Source organism: Labrus mixtus, chromosome 22, assembly GCF_963584025.1.
Source record: "Labrus mixtus chromosome 22, fLabMix1.1, whole genome shotgun sequence".
NCBI lineage: Eukaryota > Metazoa > Chordata > Actinopteri > Labriformes > Labridae > Labrus > Labrus mixtus.
The window spans coordinates 1,040,851-1,066,324 of NC_083633.1; the positions used below are offsets into that span (position 1 = coordinate 1,040,851).

The window sequence follows — 25,474 nt, forward strand, 5'->3', positions numbered from 1 at the left end:
TCCAATTGCACAAAGCCGAGGGCGAGGGTCACACTTGTCAGTTCTGTGTGATTTTTGAGCTCTGATTTTGGAGAACATGTTTTTATGGGCTCAATTCGCTCGCTCACACTTTGGCTGAAAGTGACAGCTGTGCAACCTCCCTGTGGCTGTGTTTGTGGTCCTGTATAGCTCAGTGGGAACTATGTGGTGTGAACACTGTCAGGGTTAGGGGATTTATTCCCAATGGGACCACCCAAGTGTAAAATAAAAGTGAATGTTTGTGTCTGTGATAATCAAAGCCTTCTGGTTGGATGTTTTTGCTTCCTATGGTTCAACTGTAAACACTGTGGCCTTACCTGGAGCTGTAGGGGTCCCAGCCCTGGTGTGGCAGCAGCAGCAGCAGCAGCCATTGTTGTAGGGATGAGCTGGAGAGGGTAGGGGTCACCTGAAAAGAAACAGAAAAGCATTTTTAACACCTTTAGTTAATATTAAATCAAAACATTTTGCTTTTCTCACAACCTGTTGTGCACTCTGACTTTTTCTCCACCCATCCATCTTCTCTTACCTCCTTTCCCTTTCCACCTTCTTCCTCTGTTCAGTCCCTCCTACTTTCCCTTCATCCTCTTGTTTTTCTCCTCTTTTTCCCTCGACTCACCCCATCAACCCCCTCCCGCCATAACCACCACCACCACCACCTGAGTCCCTCTGTGCAGCTGTTAAAGCTGCCCTTTGTGTGAGCTGCCAGTAGGGCCTTAATGAAAAGCCTGATTGTGTGTCCTCCTCCTTAATACCCCCTGACAAAGAGCAGCGAGGTGAGGGGATTCTGATAAAGCTCGCCCCAGTGCCATAATTAAGAGCCGCCACTGCCGATTGCTGCTCCCTCCTCTTTCTTTTTTTTTTTTTACTCCTCAATTGTCTGTTCTCCTGCTTTATTGAGAGCTGCTTTCAGTCTCGTTTCTTTCTTGTTGTCATTTCTCTCTCTTCACAAGTTACTCCAACTCTGTCCTTTCTGTCCCCCTCCCCCTCTGTCAGGACAGATACATCAAGAGATAGATGGACAAGCAGAGTGGAGGAGATGACAGAAAAGCAGAGAGAAAAGCAGGGAAGAACAGGATGAGTGTGGATTATTAGTGACCAGGTGCAGATAGGCCGTGCTGTAATTACTGGGCGAGAGAAAAGGAGGGGGAAAGGTCAGAGATGAGGGGAGGAGGGTGTGAGGAAGGGCGGATAGGAAGAGGAGGAATATTGTTCTTAATTATCATATTGAATAAAGGTTCCTGTTGACAGCTTTGATTTGCATGTGGACATGCCCGCTAACTAAAGTGCAGCACGCAGAGGTCAGACTTTTATACTGGTATCACATCGAGGAGACTTTTTTTTTTACACAGAGAAAACTTGGGAATGTTCTCAGGGCTTGACCTTGCATTTCTGACCTGAACTTTCGGCACAGCGGTCAGCCTCTTGGCTGTATCAGGACCTTCTATCATGCCTGTGTGTGCCCATGTAAATTTGTGTGTGTGTGCTTGGCATAAGCCGAGACTTTCCTTTCCGACATATTTTCCCATATAAGTCGCTTCTTAAAAAAAAAAAAAAAAAAAAGTGAAGCAGAGACATTCTTTGCTCCAGCGGAGAGGGAGGGCAAGAGGGATTAAAGAATTATTTCAGGACTGTGTATTCTAGGAGATGGGTCTTTTTCTCCTCGCTCCCTGGACAAACATGAGCCAGGATGGATATTTATGCTCCTCCTGGGGGTCGCTATAACAAAAGGGAAAGGACGGTGGAAAGCAAACATGTTGCTCTTGGCTTGAGGACAGCGACCTCAACAGACGAGAACAAAATTTCTCACCGACAAAGAAATGTTCAAGGAAAATAGATCGAGGGAAGTGAGATGCAAAAACTTAATTAATATTACATAGCTGACCAATTGGGATTTTTTTTTTCTCTCAAAGGGCCATTTCAGAGAATATGAAGTTTTTATTTCTTCATTTTGAGCAGTTAGTTGTGTAATGTCTCTGATGAGAGCTTTATCCAATGTGAGACAGTCGTGGAGTTAACAGGTAGCAGTGCAACTGTTCAACAAATGATGGAACAAGACCCCCACCGAGAGCACAGCACTCCATACTGTGCACATCAAATAATTCATATCTTGAAAGAAAGTGCCATGAGCACTGTCGGAGCATAACGCTATACATGTCCTATTTAGAGCTGCAGCACCAAACTACATCAACTCACAGCAACTTTGAAAGTTGCCAGGGAGTTTTCTCAGGGGCGGCCCAGCCTGGTGCAGCGTGCCAATCCGGTTGGAGTTGGCGGAGGCAGCGAAAAGACAAGCCCACCACTTGACAGGGTATTTACGTGGGCAGTGGGCGTGGGTGAAGATGGCACTAATTAAAATGGAATGGACTTGTTTGGGAAGCTGTGAAACTCAAAGGGGTGGGGGCCCAAATGAGTGTGCACGAGCTTGCTTTGTGTGCACGCCTGCATATCTGTGTCTAAGTATTATTATTTTTTTTATGTTTACAACATCACAAAGCAATCTCTGGCTGCCTGGACGCGCTGGTGTCTGTGTGTGTTAGTGTGTGTGTGGGTTGTGTTGGAAGCATGTTCTGGCTGCGTCCTGTGTTAATGTGAGGAGAACCTGGGGCAGGTCACATTACCACCCCCCCACCCCCTTCCTCTGCTGTCCCCCCCATCGTGCATTTATTCCCAGCATCCCCTGGCAAGCACCCACCACTCTTTTCCTCTCTCACTCTCCGTCTCTCTATCATGGTAAACAACACATTGCCACACAGCCGGAGCGTGATAGCCAAAAATGAAAATGAAAAAAAAAAAAAAAACATGTCCTGCATGACGCCTGTATTTTGTTGCTTTTTTAACATCAAAAAATAGACAAGACAAAAGGAAGGAGCCAAACGGACTGAGCGAAAGAGAGGGGGTGAGAGAGATACTGAGAGAGATGGAGAGTGTAAACAGGAAGGGTGTATTTGGACTGCTTTTTCTATTAAGAGAGAGTTGTTGTTGTAGGGGCGAACTCGTCTTTTGGGAGACAATTCGATCTGTTATGTGGGAATACAGTCAGACTCTTGTTTGGTTTAAACATTACACTTGAAAAGTAGTTTTACACTAAAAGTTGCAAACATCTAAGAAGGCATGTGATAGTGTGTGTGTGTGTGTGTGTGTGTGTGTGTGTGTGTGTGTGTGTGTGTGTGTGTGTGTGTGTGTGTGTGTGTGTGCAGATGTTACTCACTGCAGCCGGGCTTATAGTTGAAGCCAGGGGGCATGAGGAAGCCCTGCTGGGCTGCGGCCGCTGCCAGAGTCCTCTGGTCTGGAGGAAAGACGGGAATCATCAGGGGAGGAAGCTGGCCCTGGACCTGCTGATGAAGGAGGCAAAAGAGCGGGGAGGGAGGGAGGGGAGGAATAAAAGAAGAGGGGAAGAAAGGATGAGCAACCTTTCATTGAGTGCCTATAGATTCTATAAAACATGTTTCACATCAACACTAAAAATAGATTAACTGAACCCTAACATTCAATTACCATTGACAGTTACATCCACATTACATCATAATCATTTCTCAAACTCATATGCACTCAGGCTCATATACATATTGTGATGAATTCTTAAGGAACACCCACAACATAAGTCTGTAGACATAGAAACTGATCACTCCTTCCATCAATTCAAAGAAACTCATGAGGACAGTTCACTACACTCTCTGAACAGCTGGCCTTTTCCTTTTATTTGGAAGATGATGTTCTCTCCCTTCTCCCCACAACAACCCCCCCCCCCAACAACCCAAACACACTGACGCACACATAAATACACAGACACAACCGTGTACACTTAACCCATCTCTGCGCGCCCGTCGGCAGAGAGCCATACGACTTCACAAGGTTTCCAGGATTGTAAAAAGAGAAGCAAAAAAAGGCTCCTTCGATGGATAGCTTTGGCAAGGACGGCAGGAGAGAGAGAGGGAGAGAGAGAAAGAGAGAGAAGAGGAGAGAGAAGGAGAGATTGTGAGACAGAAAGAGAGAGGAGTAGGAGACAGATGGTTGCACTAAACAGCGTTCTGCCAAAAACAACACACAAAGACTCGCGTGTGATGGACTGACTGACAGTTTGAGAGGCAAAGATAGAAAGAAGAGGAGGAGGAGGAGGAGAGGGAGGAGGAGAAAGGTGAGACAAGGAAGAAAATAAGGAATCTCTTCGACCTGTAAAACTGAGGCGTAATGCCGGTGTGATGGACAGCCCAGAAATATGATGAGATGGAAGGAGCTCATTGATAGAGTCCTGGATATCTGTAGTTTCATATGTAGATTATATTTATGTGATTTCTATCCATGAAGTTCTTCATATAAAATGACTGTTTTCATTTAATAAAAATTTTGCCTTTTGAATATCTGGTTATGTCAGCACAATACAAATAAATAAAGAACAATGCTGCTGTGTTGTACATTGTTTAATGTTTTTAAAGTCTGAATAACACTTATCATGTGTGTAAAACTGGAGTGCTGCTTTAAATGAAACCCCTGATAGTGTGGTTATGTCTTTGACCTGTCCCCCTGCTTGTGAAGCACTTTGCTCCCTCTTTACAACTCATCTCCTCTCTCTTCCTTCTCCAGGAGGGCAGAGAGGTAATAGCTGAATAGGATAATGGGCAGGTAAAAGCTGTTAGATGTGGAAAATTGATCTGGAATGATGAAAATGGCTGCACAATCACAAGGATGCGGCGGTGCCCCGGTACAATCAGGTAATATCTCAGCAATATGGACACTTGAAGTGGTTAGTGCTTGAGACAGGTAAATAGAGAGAGAGGCTGTCTGTCACTACAAACACTGCTCCTTGCTCTCCCTGCCTGTGTGTGTATACTCAAGTTTCCCTGGGCGTTTGCATGGTTTTGTACTGTAAATACCTGTGTGTGTGTGTGTGTGTGTGTGTGTGTGTGTGTGTGTGTGTGTGTGTGTGTCCTCCTCCTGCTCCTGTGTGTCGGCATGCGGCAGCCGGCAGCACTGTAATCAAACTATCACGGCGCAGGGGGAATAGCGCTCTCTTCAAGCGGCTCCTGTTTCCTCCCCTTACACCAAAAACAATAATTATTCCACCATTTTGGTAAAGCGTAAACTGCCTGTGCCGCGCGATCAGAAGGGAGAGGCGTTCCAGCGCGACGCTCGGACAGGACCCCTGTAGGGACGAATCACAGACAGAACAGTTCCGCTTTGCCTTTCAGGCCTAATTGGACATATGCTATGAGTGGAGCTGGCTACGAACACTGTAATGTACCGTAGGGAGGAGGAGATGAGAGGAATGGAGAGGAAAGGAAAGGAGAGAAGATGAGGGAGATAAGTCTGTAATACATACATACAGTAGACAGCCTGGCATGGAGAGTGTGTGACGTAAATGTATGTGCACGAGGCTTTCTTTCATTACAAATTAAAATGTCACAGAAATGTTTTGTCTTTATAGCTGCCTCGTTTTCTATCTCATAAGAATAAGCCTGCATACAATAGGAAGACATTCACGAGCCTACAGAACTGAAACACAATAAATCTCAACAATGGGATAAGGAGATCATGCAACAGACAAAATGAGAAAAATAGCAAGAGAGAGACACAAAAGAAGAAGGAGAAACATAGAAAAGGGGGGATCATTACCTCCCATATGTTGCTGTTATAATAGTCGAGTTGGATATGTGTGTAACAGCTGTTGAGCTGGCAAACACACACTGACCTCCAAAGGGTAACACACACACACACACGAGGCAGAGAACATAGGTCAGAGCAAGTTGAGCGTAACATGGGGAAGCTAGGGACTCGGACTATCTGAAACATTTGTTTGAGTGTGTATGTGTGTGTGGAGGGTCTGCAGGGATGAGGTTTGTCCACTGCTATAATATTGGATTAGATAAGTCCCTCTCATCATGGTCTCTTATGCATTCCTTCAACATCTGCAAAATGACTTAAAAAAATCTGTTTCTGCTAATATAAGAAGAACAGCAGAACAATACTTCAGAGTGTGTTGATATCCTGATCACAGCACAAAAATCTTTCAAAGTTAAAGAAACAAAAGAGAGACAGAGAGCTTCCTAAATCAAAGAATAAGAATCAGAGAGACAAAGAGAAACACTGACAAAAGGAAAAGAAAAGCCTAGGAGAGAAAGTGAGTAAAACAAAAAGAAGGAAAGTGAAGTGCGAGGCCAGATCTATCAGACAATCTCCAGATCCCACATAAAGGAAAAAGGCACATCTGAAACAGCAGGCGCTTTTGGGAATAACGCACTCATCTGCTTCTCTTTCACATCAGCCCAAAAGCGGACATGAAAACCTATAACACACACACAGACGAAACATCACACTGCTGCTGCTGTAGGCTGCCGACGGTTTGGAATAAGGGACTTTTTCTTTTTATGTGAAAACCCTCCTCTGAAAAAGTCCAAAAAACAAACCTGAAACAAACCAATCTGGAAAATAAAAACTAAATCCTCTAATCAGTGATAAGTGAATGGAAAACAAAGACAAAATGTTCTGAACGCAGAATTAAGCACACACTGTATTTAAATATATATTTAAAGGAAAGTGTGAAAGTTTTGCTTGAGAACTTTCACAGGGGCAAAGAGGACTCAAAGAAAGAGAAGTCGACGATTCACCCTGGCGAGATAACTTCTCAGGAAATAAACAGCAGATAGACGGAACAGAATGAACAAGAGAGGGAGGAAGAAGGAAGAGAGACGGCGAGCGGAGCAAGAGTTGGATAATTGGCAGCGAGTGGAGGCTGCGTTCACCACGCGCCAGGCGGCACAGCTTGAACTTAAAGCGCCGCTGCGGCATAATGAAGATGTGGCCGCTAATTAACATATGGGGTGCGAAACAGGTTGGTTGGCACGTGGCGCGGTAAAAAACTCCAAGGTAAAGTTATTATTGGGGAGTAATTAGCTCTATGAAGTTAATGCGCCGAACAATAGCTGCCAGCGCCGCACAATATGGCTCGCATCTGAGCGTGTGAAAAAAATAGCCCCCGCTAAAGTGCGAGTCCCACAGCTAAAATCTGTTGGCGACCATATGCTCGGGCAATTAATGCAAGACCTGGATGACCTATTGCTAAAGAAGGGACGTGCAAGCAATAGAACCAATAATTAATTTAGGGAGAGAGAGAGAGAATGAGGGAGAGAGAGAGAATGAGGGAGAGGGAGAATGAGAGAGAGGGAGAGAGAGAGAATGAGAGAGAGAGAGGGAGAGAGAGAGAGGGGAGAGAATGAGGGAGAGGGAGGGAGAGAGAGAGACACAGAGAGAGAGAGAGACAGAAAGAGAGAGATAGAGAATGAGGGAGAGAGAGAGAATGTGGGAGAGAGAGAGAGAGGGAGAGAGAGAATGAGGGAGAGAGAGAGAGAGAATGCGGGAGAGAGAGAATGAGGGAGAGAGAGAGAGAGAGGGAGAGAGAGAATGAGGGAGAGAGAGAGAGAATGCGGGAGAGAGAGAATGAGGGAGAGAGAGAATGAGGGAGAGAGAGAGAGAATGCGAGAGAGAGGGAAAGAGAGAATGAGGGAGAGAGAGAGAGAATGCGGGAGAGAGAGAATGAGGGAGAGAGAGAGAGAGAGGGAGAGAGAGAATGAGGGAGCGAGAGAGAGAGAGAGAGAGGGAGAGAGAGAATGAGGGAGAGAGAGAGAATGCGGGAGAGAGAGAATGAGGGAGCAAGAGAGAGAGAGAGAGAATGCGGGAGAGAGAGAGAATGAGGGAGAGAGAGAGAGAGAATGCGAGAGAGAGAGAATGAGGGAGAGAGAGAGAGAGAATGAGGGAGAGAGAGAATGAGGGAGAGAGAGAGAGAGAGAGAGAGAGAATGCAGAGAGGGAGAGAGAGAAAGGGAGAGGGGAGAGAGAGCTTGTGATATTAGTCCATTAACTTTACACGGACAGAGACTATTAAAGGCCAGCCTGCTGCCAATGTAAGGGCATGTTTAGGATGCACACACACACACACACACACACACACACACACACACACACACACACACACACACACGCAGGTATGTCTGTGTGTGGGAACATTAGGGAGGAGGCATGTGAGGGGGTTGTTGTTCAGGGTGCGCGTATGTCCGTGCGTGCACATCAACACTACCTGGTCGTAAGAAAACACAAATTACACCGGTTGCGGTGTAATGGGAGTGATTAAACAATTACACAGGCAATTGGGTTAGCTGCTCCTATGCACAGAGCACAGAGGTGCTGGTGTGTGTGTGTGTGTGTGTGTGTGTGTACATGTATGTGGTACAGTACATTTGAAAATATGAAAAAATTGCTTTTTTCTCTTTTTTTCCAAAAAGTTAAAAACATGTATTAAAGACAGAGCTGTGCTCTGTGTGACTGCATCAGGAAGTACACTTGAAGGTGTGTGTGTGTGTCTGTGTGATTGAGTCACTGATGTAAGTTAACCCTAATAGAGAGCTTGTTAGCTGCAGTCGCCGCCATGTCTGGCCTCTATTAAACTAGTGAAAGCATCAGGTGGCTTTACTCATTTTCAGATCTTTTTCTCACTTCTTCTTCTCTCTGTCTGCTTTGCTTTCTCCCACCTATAGAAACAGCAGATTAGATAACAGACAGCATGTATTGAGGTAGAGACACACCTGAATGCATGAATGTGTATGTGTGTGTGTTTTGGTTGAGTGGGTTTGATTCATTAGTCAGGACACACTTGTGTCCCCTCATCCCTCTTCTTTCAATATACATTGTGAGTGTGTGCGTTGGCTCTGTGTGTGTGTTCTCAAGGTAAGCCCTGAGCCGCTCAGCAGGTGAGCTCCTTTCATCCCCGTCGTGCTTCACAGCATGGCAGCAATAGTCGTCCCCGGCAACACCGGAGGGAGCCATGGAGACAAGTCGTTTAATTAGAATAAGAGAAGACGAGAGAGAGAGAGCAAAGGGAAAAGTGAGGAAATGTGCTCACCCCTTAGAGCCTAATAAGAAGGCCCCTAGCAGGTGATGTGTGTGCGTGTGTGGGTTTTTTTTGTCTACAAGTCCATATATTAGAACATGCTCTTGGTTTATGATTCTTCAGAAAGTAAGTTTTGTAAAGTAAAGGTCATGTTTCTGTTCATTAGTTACCCTGTGACATAAAGGAAATCTGAGGATGTTTGGGTTAAAGATTACAGTTTTTATGAGGTTGGTTGAGGTTATGGTTCAGGTACATCTGGATCCGGACTTGGATTAAGGGTGAGGATTAGAGGTTTAGTCAGGAAAAAGGTGAAGGTTAGGTTTAAATTCAGGATGGGACTCAAAAGAATTTAGGGTTAAGCTGGTAATAGTTATATAGCAGATCAAGAAAAAAAAATGGGTGTGGCAAAGAATGAGTAAGGGTTAGGGTTCATAATTGATGCTAATTTCCGCTCGGCTCAGGTAGAATCAATGTGTTCAAACACTGATGAATGCACTGTGCATGTGAGACCATTTCATACTCTATGTCATTAGCTTGTTGCTACGCCTGCCTCTGTAAATGAACTTGCTTGTTTATCACTTTGCACTACACTTGGTGAGCGCCTTTGGCCTAAATAGTGGACGCTAACACGTTAGCTCGATTTGAGTTTGAGGGTGAGACCAAACAGGAAGCTGGACGCTGGGACAATAAATAATTTGTCCTCCTTTCATGAGCGATGTGTGTCACTCTCCTCTCTTTTTCATGAGCTTGATTATTCGTTTCATTTCATCACCTCTTCCAAGTGGACAGTTGAAAGCATTCTTCACAGGCCTTTTGGGGTTTGGGGCCTAACAAAGCCAAGGACGCTGACACACACACACACACACACACACACACACACACACACACACACACACACACACACACACACACACACACACACACACACACACACACACACACACACACACACACACACACACACACACACACACACCGAGGGCCAGCTGAACTCAGCCTCGTTAGGGGGAAATGCAATCACAAGAGGCTTATCATACAGACACAAAGCACACACACACACACACACACACACACACACACACACACACACACACACACACACACACACACACACACACACACACACACACACACACACACTGAACCTGGTGCCCTCTCTCTGGCAGGCCATTGTATTGTGGGATTGTGCGGACAATCTCTTCATGAATGATTAAGCAGTGTATTTCTCGACCAAGTCTTTGATGATGAGTGTGTGTTTGATCATCGGGCGAGCGTGCAGCGCTCCCTGTGACCGCGTACGATATGTGTGCTCGAGCGAGTGAAGGCGTTATTTTTTGGTATGTTCGTCTGTGTTCTTGCATATTTGCGATGCATGCAGATATACATGAGTGTGTGCGCTCCTATGATGAGCCCCTGTTGATTGTGTCCTTCTCTTAACGAGGCTGCCTACAGCTGCCCCTGCTTGTGAGAAACTATTGTTGGGCCTGTTCAATGGAGAGACGCTTGTTTGGGAAAAGGTTGCAAAGTCATGGGAAAAGAGAGCTTTGTCTCGACGGGGTCGTGAGGGAGTGAATCATGAGCGGACGTGTTTATAGCTTTACACACACAGCTGCGGCAAACACACGCACACGCACACAGATAAAGAAAAAATGGACGCTCAAGAATGCACAGAGAAATCCTCTGAAACAAACATGTGCTCTCTTTTTTTGTCAAAGTTGTGAACAATTCAGAATTTAGCTCGCACAAAGCAAATAAACACAGCTGCTTTACACAGAATAGTGAACACACATAGACACACGTCCCACACACATGCAATCACAAGGTCTCTTATCACACACACTTTGTATGGCTAACCTCTCGGGGGGAAAGGGAATGTGTGTGTGTGTGTGTGTGTGTGTGTGTGTGTGTGTGTGTGTGTTCCCTCTTGGACAGGGTGTCTCTTTATGATACAAAGCTCGTCTTTCTCAGCTCAAAATTCAGTGTCATCTGCTTTTACAAAGGCCTGGGCTATTCGTTCCAAGCCACCTGGACCAACATAGAGGCTCCAGTGTAGCACCCAAAAGGACAATACTTCCATTTTCAAGTGTTACATACTATATACCCGCCCAATTTCTTAGCAGACTGAGACACAGAATCACTTTCAAAGGAACTGTTAGTTGATTACTCAGTTTTTTATTGTTTGTATCATTCTCTCCTCTCTACAATATTCATGATTGGATATGTAACTGTAGAGTTTCCAAATTGGATGTATGGACTAAGGGTGTTTACATTAAGGCTTGAATTTTTGAGGGTGATACTCCAATGACAAGAAACATTTCTTAAATAAGGTCTTTGTGGGCGTATTTAGGTTCCTAACACACCCGTCCTGTTCCAACCCAAAGATCCACACAGGCTGGGTCCAGGAAGTGTCTGATACAAGAGCTTGGGTAAGACTTCTCAGGTCCGTGTGTGGATAAGTCTAAAACACAAGTGGATGGCTTCTTGTATTTGTAATCGAGCTTGAAGTTGTTATGAATTGACGCTTTACAAATAAAGATTGGTTGATTGGTTGATTGAATTGGCACATTGCCACAATTGGTATATCGATGAAAAAGTTTTTGTTACATTTTCAGTCTTCTTGGCTACTTTACAGACTCAGTTTCTCGATCTTGATTATTATTATAGATGCTCCATAACCACTCGGACCATCCGTTCTGTCTGCCTTGACAATTACACAGAAACATGTTGGAATAAACATAAGAAAGTGAACTTCACTCATATTTTGATTTGCAATCTTTGATTTATCAAATACTGTAGGGCCTTAAATCTCATACACAGCTCTAGCTGGGTTACAACCTCTGATTTCCCTGAGCACACTGACCACTTTTAGATGATTAAATGTAGTTGTGTATGTGTGTGTGTGTGTGTGTGTGTGTGTGTGTGTTTTGTGTTAGAGGAGGAGGAGGGTCTATTATAAGTCAGTACTGATTCAGGCCCCAAATGCTGATGGGCTGAGCGAAGAAAACGGCAACAATCACAATCATTGAATTGCCTTTGTGTGCCGTGTGGGCCAACATCAAGACACACTTGCACAAACACTTTGAAACCTACATACACATGACTTCACAAGTGGATGGACACACACACACACACACCCCTACTGGCCTCACCTGGATTTGTTGCTGCAGGAGGTTGATTTTGTGTTGCTGCTGCAGAAGCTGCTGCTGTTGCCGGGCAATCTAAGGAAGGAGCACAACACATTATTAGAATGTATATGTGTGCGCATGTGTGTGTGTGCATGTGTGTGCAGGCCTGTGGGAGATGAGACACATCTGCAGGTCTCTGAGGCCCCAGTTGCACGACAGAGGGTCGATGCCCTGGTTTGAAATATTGAAGAGCTCAGAGCTACGTGGACAACGATGTCACACATGCTGACATGAACACACACTTCATTGAATAAAGTGTATTAAAGAGGGCTCTATTGTAGGGGCAGTGATTGAGTCAAGTTTATAAACAAGTCTGACCATTTCTTTCAACAAATACACTTATTTTCTTTCAGTCATTTTATTTATTTATTTATTAACTTTGTCCACTTTTGTTGCTTGTGATGTCATTTTAATCTTTCTTTAAGCTGGCCCTTCAGCATTCATATTAAGTCCTTCTGCATAAAAACAGGAACATAAAGACTGAAATGTTGTCAAGCTTCTACAACAAAACTCTCCTGTGGCTAATAGAGTGGAATTAAAAAAAGAGGAATACAGTATCCAAACAGAACATTCACAGGGAGCCAGACATAGACTGATGCGGGATACAGCCAAGGGCACTTTTAGGCATTGTGTTTGTCATAGGTGATTGGTCCTTACAGCTGTGTTTCTTATTGCATATATGTGTGTGTGTGTGTGTGTGTGTGTGTGTGTGTGCAAGTGTGTTGTTCTCTTTGTAATCCCAGAATTTCCAGAAGCTAAAAAGCCCAACAAAAAGGGAAACCCTTCTCTTTGAAAACATGGCAGACTTTCGCCTGCAAGCTTAGTGTGTGGATGTGTGTGTGTGTGTGTGTGTGTGTGTGTGTGCGCGTGTGTTAGAGTGTGTGTGGAGGTCTCTGTTACATCCGCTCCAGCAGTACATACCCTCAGCTCATTCCTGTGCAGTGTCCCTGCATTCAAGCTGCCACAGATGCTACATGTGTGTAAGTGTGTAAAGGATAGTAAATCCTGTGTGACAAGTTGCTTTTTAATCACACCTGAGCAGTTATGATGAACATTTGTGTTGCTTTGTTAAAAGTGCCTACTGGTGTGTATGATCTATGATTCTGAATCAGCTTAAGTTATATTTTAAGGCAGTACTGTGGGGGATAATTGATGAATACAAAATAACTTACTAGGTTGGATTATCCAAAGAATCAAAATATCCACAAGATGTACAAAAAAAAAAAGCTTCAAAGGCTTGATCTGATTGGGAATTAGTTAGGTCTATTCTGAGATTTAAAGCCAAGTTAAGGTCCTTTAGGGTTGGATTGTTTTTAAGAAATACAATATGCAGTGTTTCCAGAAGCAGTGTACTCTGGTACCTGGTCCTGCTGCTGCTTGGCCAGCTCCATCTGCTGCCTCTGCTTCTCCATCTGTGAGGCGGCCAGCTTCTTCTGCTCCTCATGGGCCGCCAGGAGCTGCTCCCTCAGGCTGCTCAACTGGCCGATCATGCCCATGAGCTGGCGCTCTTTCTCCGCCAGGCTGTCTGGGGTACCTATGGGGTGAGAAGGGTCAAAGGTTAGATTAAAGCACTACATTTTTTCATAGTTTCACATTTTAAGAGTTCATTTTAACAGCTTAAACAACTATATCACTGGGTCATATTTCTGTGTGAGCTGCATGTATGGATGCCAACGGCCAAATTTTTTCACCCCGACTCAACCTGGAGTTTTTCCTGCCAGCCCCCTAGTAACCTCTATATGTGAAGTCAGGGTGAGCTGATTTCAGGATAATTCTCTGCGAGTAAGTGTGCTGGGAAGATGACTGTTGAGATCTTCAGGCACATAATGAAGCTGCTTTATACTGGGTTCTGTTCTTTTTCACTCATTTGTTGATACTGTCAACGTGTCCAATTACATGTAGCATTGATAAAAAGATAGAAAGCTGCCATTATAGGGTCCGACTCTGTCCATCCAGATGCCATCTTGGATTTCATGTCCCCCCTCCCCCCCAAGTCCAACAGTGCATGTGTGGAAACAGCTTGTAATATAAGCTATCTGATTCATCTTTATATAATGCCAAATGTGAGAACTTAAAGCATCGCCCAACAACCAGAGTCCAGAGGCAGAAAGCAGCCCAATGTCAAAATTATACAAATTCAAAACTGAGATGTTGTGCTCGGTTTTTTCTTCTTCCTGAGATTTTCATCGCTATCTGGAGGCCAGATAGGATAGTTGGGAGTGAGGTTAGAGGTCACAAGCATGAAGGACAGGAACCGAGGAGGAAGGAACAACAAAGCAGTGTAAAGCTATCCATGGCTTGTTGGTCAGCCTAATATATGAGTGGTTAGGGGATTTGAACGGTGGGAGGGGGCACGTCAACAGAAGGTGCATTTGGTAAAAGACTGTGTGTGCAGAGTTGTAAAACCAGATGTTGACTTATTCTGCAAGGCACAGAAGGCCAGCAATGATTACTTGAGTCACATCCATCCACCATTTTATTGCCTTATTGAAATAAAGAAAATAAATCTGGCTGAGGAAACATTTGTACACAGGGAAAAATGTGGCGGCAAAACAAATGTACGATCTGAGCCAGATTCACATGTTTAACAAACAAAATAAATATTCCGCCAGGTTTGTAAATTTACATTTCTTGCAAAACTTGAAGGAAAATTTAATTTAATTTGATTGCTGCTGAATTCTGGGTAAACTTGGAGCTACCAGGCTCTATTTCATGAAAGCATGTGTGTGAAAAAAGAGAGAGGGGGGGGGGGGGGGGGAAGAGAGTGTGTCTGGTCTGTGTTTACCCTGCAGTCAGCCAACCTCCTGCTCACATTTAGTATGGCCTGACCTTAGACCTCTTAGATCCTGACATACCAGCTCCATTACACACATTCACACACACACACACAATTACACATACACAAACACACCGCACAAGGTCTAAATCATTCACCAGGATGTAGTTAGAGAGGGGCACACTGAGTAACAATCAGGACGAGTGTGTGTATGACCATGTCTGGTCATACGTACTAATGTTTGCCTACATGGTTTTTGATGTGTGTGTGTGTGTGTGTGTGTGTGTGTGTGTGTGTGTGGAGAAGCACAATCCCCCATTGTTCTTCAGCTGCTACCTTTAACAGGGCCACATTCCTGCGCCAGTCAAACCAGATGAGGAAGAGGGTAAGAGGAGAGAGAGAGGGAAGTGAGGAGGAAAAGAAAGAGAAACACAACAGGGGATGAAAGGGGGGACAGAGGGAGCCCCGGCTGCTGACCTGCCCTTTGACCGCTCAGGAAGGTGAGGACCATCCATTTGTCCTCCCTGTTGGTAGCGCCCGTCTCACACCACCCCTGACCGCCCAACCCCCCCAAAACTGCCTACACTGCCCACCATCACCCCCTCAGCCTCCCTCACTTCCCCCCTGTACTCCATCCATCCGCCAACAATGAACAATAAAGGCAACTGTCGGGAGCACTGGCCGCTGGAAAAATAAACACGGCGCTGTCCTTAGTCACAGACCCACCTTTGTAGAGAGCTAGTAATGTCTGTGTGTGTGTGTGTGTGTGTGTAGCCAAAGCTGACCAAGACAAGAAAGAGCCTTGTGTTAAAAACGTTAGCCCGTTCAAATGGGGGATGAAGGGTTGGGGGAGAAAGGGGGCAAAGGGGGGGAGAGAAAGGATAAGGGGGGTTGCAAAGGTGAAATGATGGATCAAAGGAGTCTTTCTTGTAAAGGGGTTCTTATTGGGCTTAACCCCCCCCCCCCCCCTTTACACACACACACACACACGCAAACACAGTCAAATTGGGGCACTTCTGTGGGTGTAAGTTCTAGGTGGACATTCCTTTAAGCAGCGGCCTGGAGAGCCAACTGTGTGAAAGTGAAGACAACCGCTCAATTCTTTTTTCTTACAAGCTGTTCTCAATCCCCCTCTCAGCTGTGGATCTTTAATCAGTAAACTCGAGTATTTGCAGATGAAGAGGATTCCAAGAAAACAACACGCTTCCTAACTGAGACGGGATTTAGTAAACTCTCTGGAGTGTACATGAGCTGCCCAATCTCTCCTCTTCCTCTTTCAGTCCCCGTTCAGACTTTTGAGAATTTCTGCGCCCCATAAATCAGCTCCTGTTGGCTTGTTTCCTCAGACGCTTTGAGGCGGGCAGGTGGATCGATAACTGGTTTCCTCCATCAGTTTACACACATACCTCCTTAGGCAGATTGCTATGGCCCTGTGCTTACCTACTAACACGCCGAAACCAACACCAGCTCGCTCCGATCTGTTCACACACACTCGTGCGTGGCGTAATTAACCAATTTGTAACAATGTAATACTTGTCATTGTGTTGGCGGTGCTAATTAATGACCCCGGCTGCACTGATAACTCCCCCCCGGAAAGGATGGAGGAGAGGAGATGAGATGGCTGGAAGCAGGCAGTGAGGCAGGGAGAGAGGAGGAAGAGAGGGAGGAGGAAGGAATGTTCTGAGTTTAGTATGAAGAGGACAAGATAACCTCATCACTGGAAATAATCAAATAAGATAATATTAAGGTTTAATTAAAGCTAGATGCTACCTAACCTGTCTAACCTAATATTCCTAGTAGCTCAAGTTTACTGGATTTAATGAATTTCTATAAATGATAACAAATCAAGTAGTATCACTGCTCATATTGATTTGAAGGAAACACTTTTACTGTAACCTTCACTTCAGACCACAAACACAACATAGATCCTATCTTTATCTCTTTCCTTTCTGGATAGCTGCTTTGTGCCATTGCAGGTGACTCTTCATCCGGAGCTGCTAAGAGCATTACTGCAGAGGGTTTGCATGCTGTAAGTGATTTCTCAGGTTGTGAGATTATTCACTAACCTCTTAAATCCGGGAGATACACTAGTACACGTTTCTTAAGTCTTTGTTTATTAATATTTACATTAAAGATGCTCAAAGAGAAAAGAAGAGGGGGGGACTTGCAGTGTAAGATGTGTGAAAACATCTGTATAAAATAATGCAAAAGACATCCTACAGACTGTTTAAATTTGGTGTGAAGGTAAACATTTCCATAAGTGCTTTTTAACAAAGTGCTAAAGCATGTAGAGTGTGTAAGAAAAGATGAGGGGCAATTCAAAAGGACAATCAAGAGTTTAAGACAACCTCTACAAATACTGCTTCAGATCTGTTTATAATACCGCTAAGCTGTGGGAAAATCAAATCTAACACTATGAGTTACACACTTAAGTGTGTGCGTGTGTGTGTGTGTGAACCACATGGTGCCTTTTACCAATGTAGCAGGAGGCCGTGGCCCCACAAAAAGCTCTTCATTGGAATTCGATTTTTTGTCAAGGGATGCACTGACAACTGTCACACACACACACACACACACACAAACACACACACACACACACACACGCTCACAAACTTAAATACACCAAAATGTAAAATAAACTGCTGAATGAACACTTGATTTTCGTTATACTTCACTCTTTTTTTCTACAGTCATTGGTACAAGTTGGATCTCTGCATTACATAGTGTTATGTAAGCACTGTCTCAGACTCAACTTTGAAGGACACACATAAATACACTTCCACTACCACACACACACAGACTCAAACATAGTTCAGATATTTCTCCCCAGCTGTTGGTGTGTGGTGCGCCATGCGGGATGCCCCTACACAGAAATGTCAGCACAGCAGGGAGCTGGGAAAAGGGGTTTGATCAATGGAGCCCCCCTCTCCACGGCCACGCCGCTCCGCAAGGCTCTTTGATTACATATTGCTTTGCTTCCTAATGAAGCTCAATTACTGGAGGAGAACGACGGCTTTGCCCTGGAGGTACGCAAAATAATAGGCCGACTCTTCCACCTCTCTCTCTCTCTCTCTCTCTCTCTCTCTGTCTCTCAGGCAGCATATTCACAGCACAGTTATCCTGTTCCCTGCCCTCTGTCCTGCCCTGTCTGTCTCACTCACAGATGTTAAGAAGGGTTGATGTGGCTAAACCGGTGATTAACACTAAGATTAACACAGAGATCAAGGACTGGCAGGGACGTCACCGACTGTTTGACATGTTGGTCAAACAGTCGGTTCAGCTGAGTTCAGTGAAGTTCAGGGCAAACACATTAACTTAATTTGACTTTATTCCACTTTAATCTAATCCTTAAACCTAGTCTGATTTAATTGAGCCTAGTCAGTACATATCTTAAGGGCAATTTTTTTTTTTTTTTTACTGTTATAATGTATGGCAACTCAAACTTGACCAAAGGCATCAAATGGCATGTGTGTTTTTTTTTTAAAGAAAGTTTGAAATCATAAAGTTTAGGCACACTCCTTGGTAATACTTGGTTATTTGAATCCTGTTATTTAGATAATGTGTTCCAGGGATATCAGAACATTACTTAATCTTAGTCAAATTTCCTTCATAAAATCGCTTAGAAAGTTACTTTGATAAACTTGGTCAACTTGTGTTTTTCTTATCAGTCATGTTTTTTCCCGTTTATTTGAACTACTTTTCCATAAAGACAATGGCTTCTTGTTTTTCGATCATGCTTTATGTAAACAAGGGATCTAATGTTGCTTTAAAGTTATTTAGTTATGCTTTTTATTTTTAGATGAATCTGTACAAGGAAAAGTTATTTTGCATTGACTGCTTGAAGCCCTCTGCTTAACTACGGACACAGGCAACAACCACTTATCCAAGTCTTACTTTTGAGATTTTAACACAAGATTGAAAGTTTAAATTGGTCTTTAGAAGGTTTCAGAAACATTTTTGGGGATTATTTTCCTCCAAGAACATCAGAGTTTGATAAAGTTGAAAGGGTTAACTCAATTTCTCTGCATTAAGTAAAGTTTAGCTCTATCTTTATTGGTACCATACCTTTAATTTCTCCAATGTGCCCTGAGCCCATGGCCAAAAGTTTATCCTTCCAGTCCTTAGACAACAGCCTCTCAATGCTGGGGGCCTCTGTTAAAGGGAGGGGTTGGTGGGGGGTAGAGGAAAAAGAAAGAGAGGGATTCAGTTGGCTGGCCAACATGACAATAAAGCTCATTTAAAGTCCATTTGCTGTAATAAAGGCAGCGGCAGCTCAGCCTAATGGTCGCATCAGCAGGAGAGAGAGGGAGAGAGAGAGAGAGAGGGAGAGAAAGGTGGAAAGAGGGAAGCTGATAATCGAAAGAGAGGAAATCTGAAGAACAAAAACAAGTGAGCAAAAGGGAAAGAGCGAGAGAGGCAGCGCAAGATAGAGAAAGAGAGACAAGTGGAGGAGAGAGGGAGAGAAAGAGCGAGGCTTTCTCCCTCTCACCTGCTGCTAGAGAATCATTAGCCCTGTGGGCCCTGAGACAAAGAGGGCCTTAATGCACCCGCCACAATGGACACATTATCAGCTCGCGCTTTGTTTTCAACACACACTCCACAGACCCTTACAAACACAAAACCCTGAACACACACACACACACACACACACACACACACACCACACACACACACACACACACACACACACACACACACACACACACACCCACAGAATCACTAATTACGATCCTAACCATGGTCACACTCACACATGGATGTTCTTTCACACACACACACACACACACACACACACACACACACACACACACACACACACACACACACACACACACACACACACACACACACACACACACACACACACACACACAAACAGTGGGGGCAAATGGAAATGTCACACAAGAGAGCAAACACATGCAGAGATTCAATCCTACATGTGTGCACATATACTGTATGCACTCATTGATATAACACACACACACACACACACACACACACACACACACACACACACACACACACACACACACACACGTACAAGTACAGACATGCTGCCATCATCTAGTCACTCTGTTAACTGTTATTAACAAGAACAAAGATCAGACAAAGGAGGAGTGAAAGTGTGAGGCAGGAGAATGAGAGAGAGAGAGAGAAGTGTATTTACTGGGAGCCATCTGCACCTGGGATGCAAGGCCTTCCTAAGGAAAGAGGTTTTACACTTTGAGTGCAGGGATTAACCCTATCAGCCAATGCAAACACACACACTTGAATGCACTAACATCCGCAAAACACACAGGCACATGCATGCACAACACACACACTCAGATGAGCACACATATATATAGCATTACATACAGACGTATGCACACTAGCAACTGCTGACGGCAGGTGAAAAAAAAAAGTTTGTTGGTGCTTGGATTATTTTTTTTTCCTATAATGACGAGAATGATTTAAGGGAAAAGAAGTCTTAATCTCAGTGGTATGAGACAGCTTGCCTGCACAAACACAAACACATACACCCACAAACACCCACAAACACACACAAACACTAATGCTTTTAACAGAGATGTCCAGTGTGTTGAGCTGCACAGCTTAGCTCTTTTTCCCCTCAAAGTGAGACATGTATACATGCACATACTCAGCTTCCACACTTAACAACAAATCAAATAACTTTTTTTTTTTACCCATCATCCAAACACAGAACGCAAAGCTTTTCCCCAAACTTCTTTCTTTCTCCTTCCTTCATGAGGATGAGGATGAGAAGCCACCTGGAGATTTTCAGGATTTAAAGTGACACACGATCACAAAAAAAGAAGAAGAAAAAAACGTGTTGCGAGACAGTCGGGACATACAAGCTCTGTTCAGACACACACAAAGCAGAGCAGCATGTCCTACATACCGCACCTCTGTTTGTGTGTGTGTGTGTGTGTGTGTGTGTGTGCGCGTGCCTACAGTCTCTCCAGAGGCCTGAATCAGGTCCCTTCCTCTGGCTTCAAGACTTCCATTCAGTCCCTCTCTCCCTCCTCACTGTTGCCTTTTCCCTTCACCGTCCTTGGACCCTGACTGGTCTTGTCCTTGTGTTTCTGATGCTGCCACTCAGCCAGTTAGTCAGCAGTCTACATCCCTGATGTGCCCAAGTGCTTTCTGTCAGAAGCCATTGTAGCCTTGAAGATGGGTTAGCATCAGGATGAAGATATGAGGAGGAACAGATCAGAGATGAGATGCAACATCAGGGAGGAGGAGAAGAAATATGCACAGAGGAAGAATGAATGGAGGAGAGAGTGTGCTCCTGTGTTTTCTCCCCCCCTCGTGACAGCTGTCTCACCATCACCCCAACAGGTGCTATTAGCCCCTGGCACCCCTCCTCTCCCTCTCTTTCTCTCTGTCTCTCACTCTCATCTCTCCCTCCAGCCCTCTCTCACTCAACAATGACAGAGGCTTTTAAGCCAAAGAGCTTTGACAAGTGAGAGGGAACAACAAATGGCAGTGTCGCCTGTTCTCTTTCCATTGCACTCCCCCTCTGTCTCCATCTCCTAGTTATTATTTTTATTTATTAACAGGGCTGCAGTTATTGTCCCCAGTGACAGGCCGGGGCCACTTTAACTATTAATAAAAAGCCAAGAGGCTCTTTCATTGTGTGGCGGATGGCAAAATGGGAGGAAATGGGTGAGAGGAGTGGAGACAAGTAGAAAGAGTAGAGGAGAGGAGATGAGAAAAGAGGGGAAGAGAAGAAAAAGAGGGGAAGAGAAGAGGGGATGAAAGAGAAAAAGAAAGAAAAGACAAGAGGAGAAAAGAAGAGAAAAGAAGAGGACATGGCATGCTGATGCTTTTACTGTGATGTTGATTGATGTGGTGAACATTATGAGAAAGAACCCACGCTGTCACCCTTGATAAACTACAAACACACACACACACACCAGCACATTCAGACTCTCTCTCTCTCTCTCTCTCTCTCTCACACACACACACACACACTCACACAAACTTGTGCACGAGATATAAGAGTGTTTGGACATCCTGAATCCATGACTTCACATGCTTTTTCTCATGCATTAGCTTCTCATCATGGTTGTTTGGGCATTAGTCAATGCATTAGAATACCTCTAGCTGTCAAGTGCATTCTGTTTTTTTTAAAGTCTTCTCTGGGGTATGAAATACGGTCTCCATTACCTGCAACTGTGCAACAATAACAACTTTGAGAGCCTTTCCTCTTCTCTAACATTTAAGGATTTATATTCTACAGCTCTGCCGATTTGAGGTTCTATATAGCATATTTAAAGCGTTCTTCTAAAAGTCACAGGACAGTTGGATGGAGACACACATAGCAAGGCATCTACAGCGTCTGACCATGGCCAAAAAGCACTAAATAAAAGAGGACAGCTCAACACTTTCCATGAAAATCACAAGAGCTACTCCCCATTCTTCTGGCATATGTGACATGTCGTGTGTTGTGTGAGGTAAGCGGGTGGAGTTTTTGTGCCCACACAGGGGTGTTGGCTACATATTTTCAGGGTTGGGTGTTAAGAGCTGAGGGTGAGGAGGGATGCTTGACCCCACCTTTGAAAAAAAACAAAAACAACAAGGAATGAGCCAATAAAACAAGAAGATGAAGAAGTGTAAAATTGTTTTGCAGAGGGCGTTAAAAGTGTGTTTTCGCTGTGACCCCTCACACATAAAGTTCCCCCCACCCCTTTTTTAAATAAAGTAATTTTGTAGAGAAAAAGTCTTATTTTGTTTTGTTTGATAATGTCATGGAATATTCCGTAGGCCCTTGGACATATTAGAGAGGTTAAAGGGGTTGTAGGAACCATAGTCCCTGCTTTGAGGTTCTGCTTTTGAATGTACATTTGTGTACCATTGTGAAGTATTTTCATGCAAAAGCAAATAAATTGGTCTAAGGGTGGCGTAGCCATTACAACCCTGCACAGCTAAGGGGGATTCTGGGAAAAGCAGAGGGAGAAAACGCTGACAATAACTCTGGAATCGTCGGCTATTATCTTGGCTCATTGGCTCAAACGGAGTCAAGCTGCTGCCCTGCAGCCGAGCCAAAACAACCCCGTCCACCTGCCGAGCGAGGGAGAGAGAAACAGTGTGTGTGTGTGTGTGTGTTTGTGTGTGTGTGTGTGTGTGTGTGTGTGTGTGTGTGTGTGTGTGTGTGTGTGTGTGTGTGTGTGTGTGTGTGTGTCTGTCTGTGTGTGTAAGAGTGAGCCCCCATCCGGCTTTTGGATCCACAGTGAGCTTTTGGTTCAGAAGCTGCTGGAGAGAGAGAGAGAGAGAGAGAGAGAGAGAGAGAGAGAAAGAAGGGAGTCGACTCGACTACAGTCCAGCTCTCTCTCCGACCAGCCTCACAAACAATACCCTCTCTCTCTCTTGCTCGCTCTCTCTCTCTCACTTTCTATTTTTCACTCAGATGTTTTGCCCTGAGTCACCACAAGCGGCCAGCTCTATTTTTCCTATTATCTCATATTTGTGAAGCTGGGAGACCTTTAGAGAAAGAGGGAGGGAGGGACTGTGAGGAGAAGGGGGGGTTAAGGAAGGGGTTTGTGGAAAGAGAGAGAGAAAAAAGAGGGGAAGAATAAAGAAGGAGAGTGAGAGAGAGCCTGGGTCCTCGGGTGCACAACAAAGGGACCTCTGTGCCAGCGCCAGGCCCAGCCGGGCTCAGAGGAGGGTGGAGGATGAAGGAGGAGGACGAAGACAAGGAGGAGGAGGAGGGCCCACAGGAAAAGGGCCCTGGCTTGGGACCCGTGGCCCGGCCCTTGTATCCAGAAAAACAGGCTCCACATTGACTTGGGCCTTGGCAGCCATGGGGAGGCTTGGGCTACTCCCCCCCCCCCTCCTTCCTTCTCTTTTCTCCTCCTCTTCTTCCACCCTCCTTCTTCCTAAACTGAGCAGGGGTCAGGATTGAATAAGCAATTATACAAGCACTGGTGGAGTTTGTGTAAGACTGCCACCCTGAACACTGAAGTATTGAGATAGAAGGAAGGAGTAAGAGAGAGGGAGTCCGAGGAGAGACGTGTGCTGACTTCTGTGGTGAAAACACATCAGCTGGCGGCCATGACGGCCACAGAGAGATGATGTTCACATGGGATTGAAAGATAAGATATCAATGTTGAGGAAAATGCCACTGTCTTGTAAGCACCTGAAGTAGGTCATCTTTCCTGACTGTCAGAATATGATGAAGCACTTTTATTATTTCATTCATTACAAACCTCAACAGCACATCTTATGGTTGTCAACTCAGTTTAGTAAATTAATCCTTGCTTCAGTTAAAACTCTGATTTATTTAAATAAGATACATAAAAAAGGGGAAAGTCGAATATGTGTATGAATAATGTGAGGTAATTTAAGTCTTTCAGTAGTAAAATGAGACAGACTGGACCTACTGCATAATGTAGATGTTCAGAGAAACTTCAGAAAAGCTGAATTTGGAATACAACTCCTCACTTATTTACATCGTCTTGATACTGCAGCTTCTTCGTCTGGCTATTCCCCCTCGCACTGACAGCACCAACATACTCCATTACGAAATGATGATGTTGATATTTTGATGATCAATTCATGTCTGGTTGAGCTGGGCCATGTGTCTGGACACATTTTCATCGATTCCTTCTAAAGACGGTCCAATCGTTCCCAAGCAAAAGGGGGCCGTGCCAAGATTATGGGCAGTCGCTTGTCAAAGAAAAAAAAAAGAAGACAAAAAAAAGGGCATTTTAAGGCGGTTTGAGAGAGGAGATGGAGCTGGAGAGGGAGCTGTATCAAAAAGCTTTTTGTCCAAGCCCACCTCGCACTACCACCTCCACAAGGTTAGCCACTAACAGTACCAATTATTGGCTTGTTGTTGGGGAGAACTGCGCTTGGCAACAGTTGCCGCAGTGGCCGGGCCTCTGTGTAAACACTAAAATCCCTTTACTCCTCCTCCTTACTTTGTACCCCCCTCCCAATGCTCCCTGTCTCCCACTGAAGCAGAGGAAGAAGGAGACAGAGAACGTGTGTGTGTGTGTGTGTGTGTGTGTGTGTGTGTTTTAGACTCAGTCCCTGTTTGGTCTCAACGTCCACAGTGACTTTTCATTTAGAAGCTGCTCCAACTTCAGTTATTAATGAACACCCAGACCAGCAGTCAGGCTTCAGGGACACACACACTCATACACACATAAAACTTAAACACAACCACATGACATCAACTTCTGAGAGTTAAGAGAGTGTTATTCACCTTGAAGAGTAAGTTAAGTTTTTGGGTGAGGCGATGAGGGACATATGGTTCCCCCTAAAGTACTGTGACAACCACAGACGCGTCTCTAAACACATTTTGGGGCGACACACCTGTTAACAGAAAAACTGCAAACAAATATCACTTGCCAAAACACCTAAAGATTAACCAGGGAGAGGACTTAATTTTTGTCTTTTTTAGAGAAAGATGGAATTTCAGTGAAAAAAAAAAGCAGAAGTAAATAAAAAAAGAATACTTTTTTTCCTCTTATGTAAATGTGAAGAGACTGTGCTGCAAAGATATTAAAAGAAAGAATTCAAGACGTACAAAACAACAGATGCAGTGGGATTTTTTTCATTCTATATTAAGGATTGTATGGATGTATAGCAACATGTTTCCCTTAAATTT

The 25,474-nt window shown here is 44.4% G+C and overlaps 1 protein-coding gene across 9 annotated transcripts in view; it reads right to left on the reverse strand.

Annotated features, from left to right (window-relative positions):
* sox5 (SRY-box transcription factor 5) overlaps positions 1-25,474 on the reverse strand; it is an 87,874-nt gene that overhangs the window by 26,234 nt on the left and 36,166 nt on the right. For 5 of the 9 annotated variants that reach the window (XM_061029853.1, XM_061029852.1, XM_061029859.1 and 2 more), the window contains exons 4-8: positions 18,922-19,008; positions 13,442-13,614; positions 12,045-12,113; positions 3,227-3,353; positions 336-424 (exon numbers count right to left, since the gene is read on the reverse strand). In XM_061029853.1, the coding sequence (XP_060885836.1) occupies positions 336-424; positions 3,227-3,353; positions 12,045-12,113; positions 13,442-13,614; positions 18,922-19,008 (545 nt within the window). The remainder of the gene's footprint in view (positions 1-335; positions 425-3,226; positions 3,354-12,044; positions 12,114-13,441; positions 13,615-18,921; positions 19,009-25,474) is intronic. The other 4 variants (XM_061029861.1, XM_061029855.1, XM_061029860.1 and 1 more) reach the window with 3 other exon arrangements.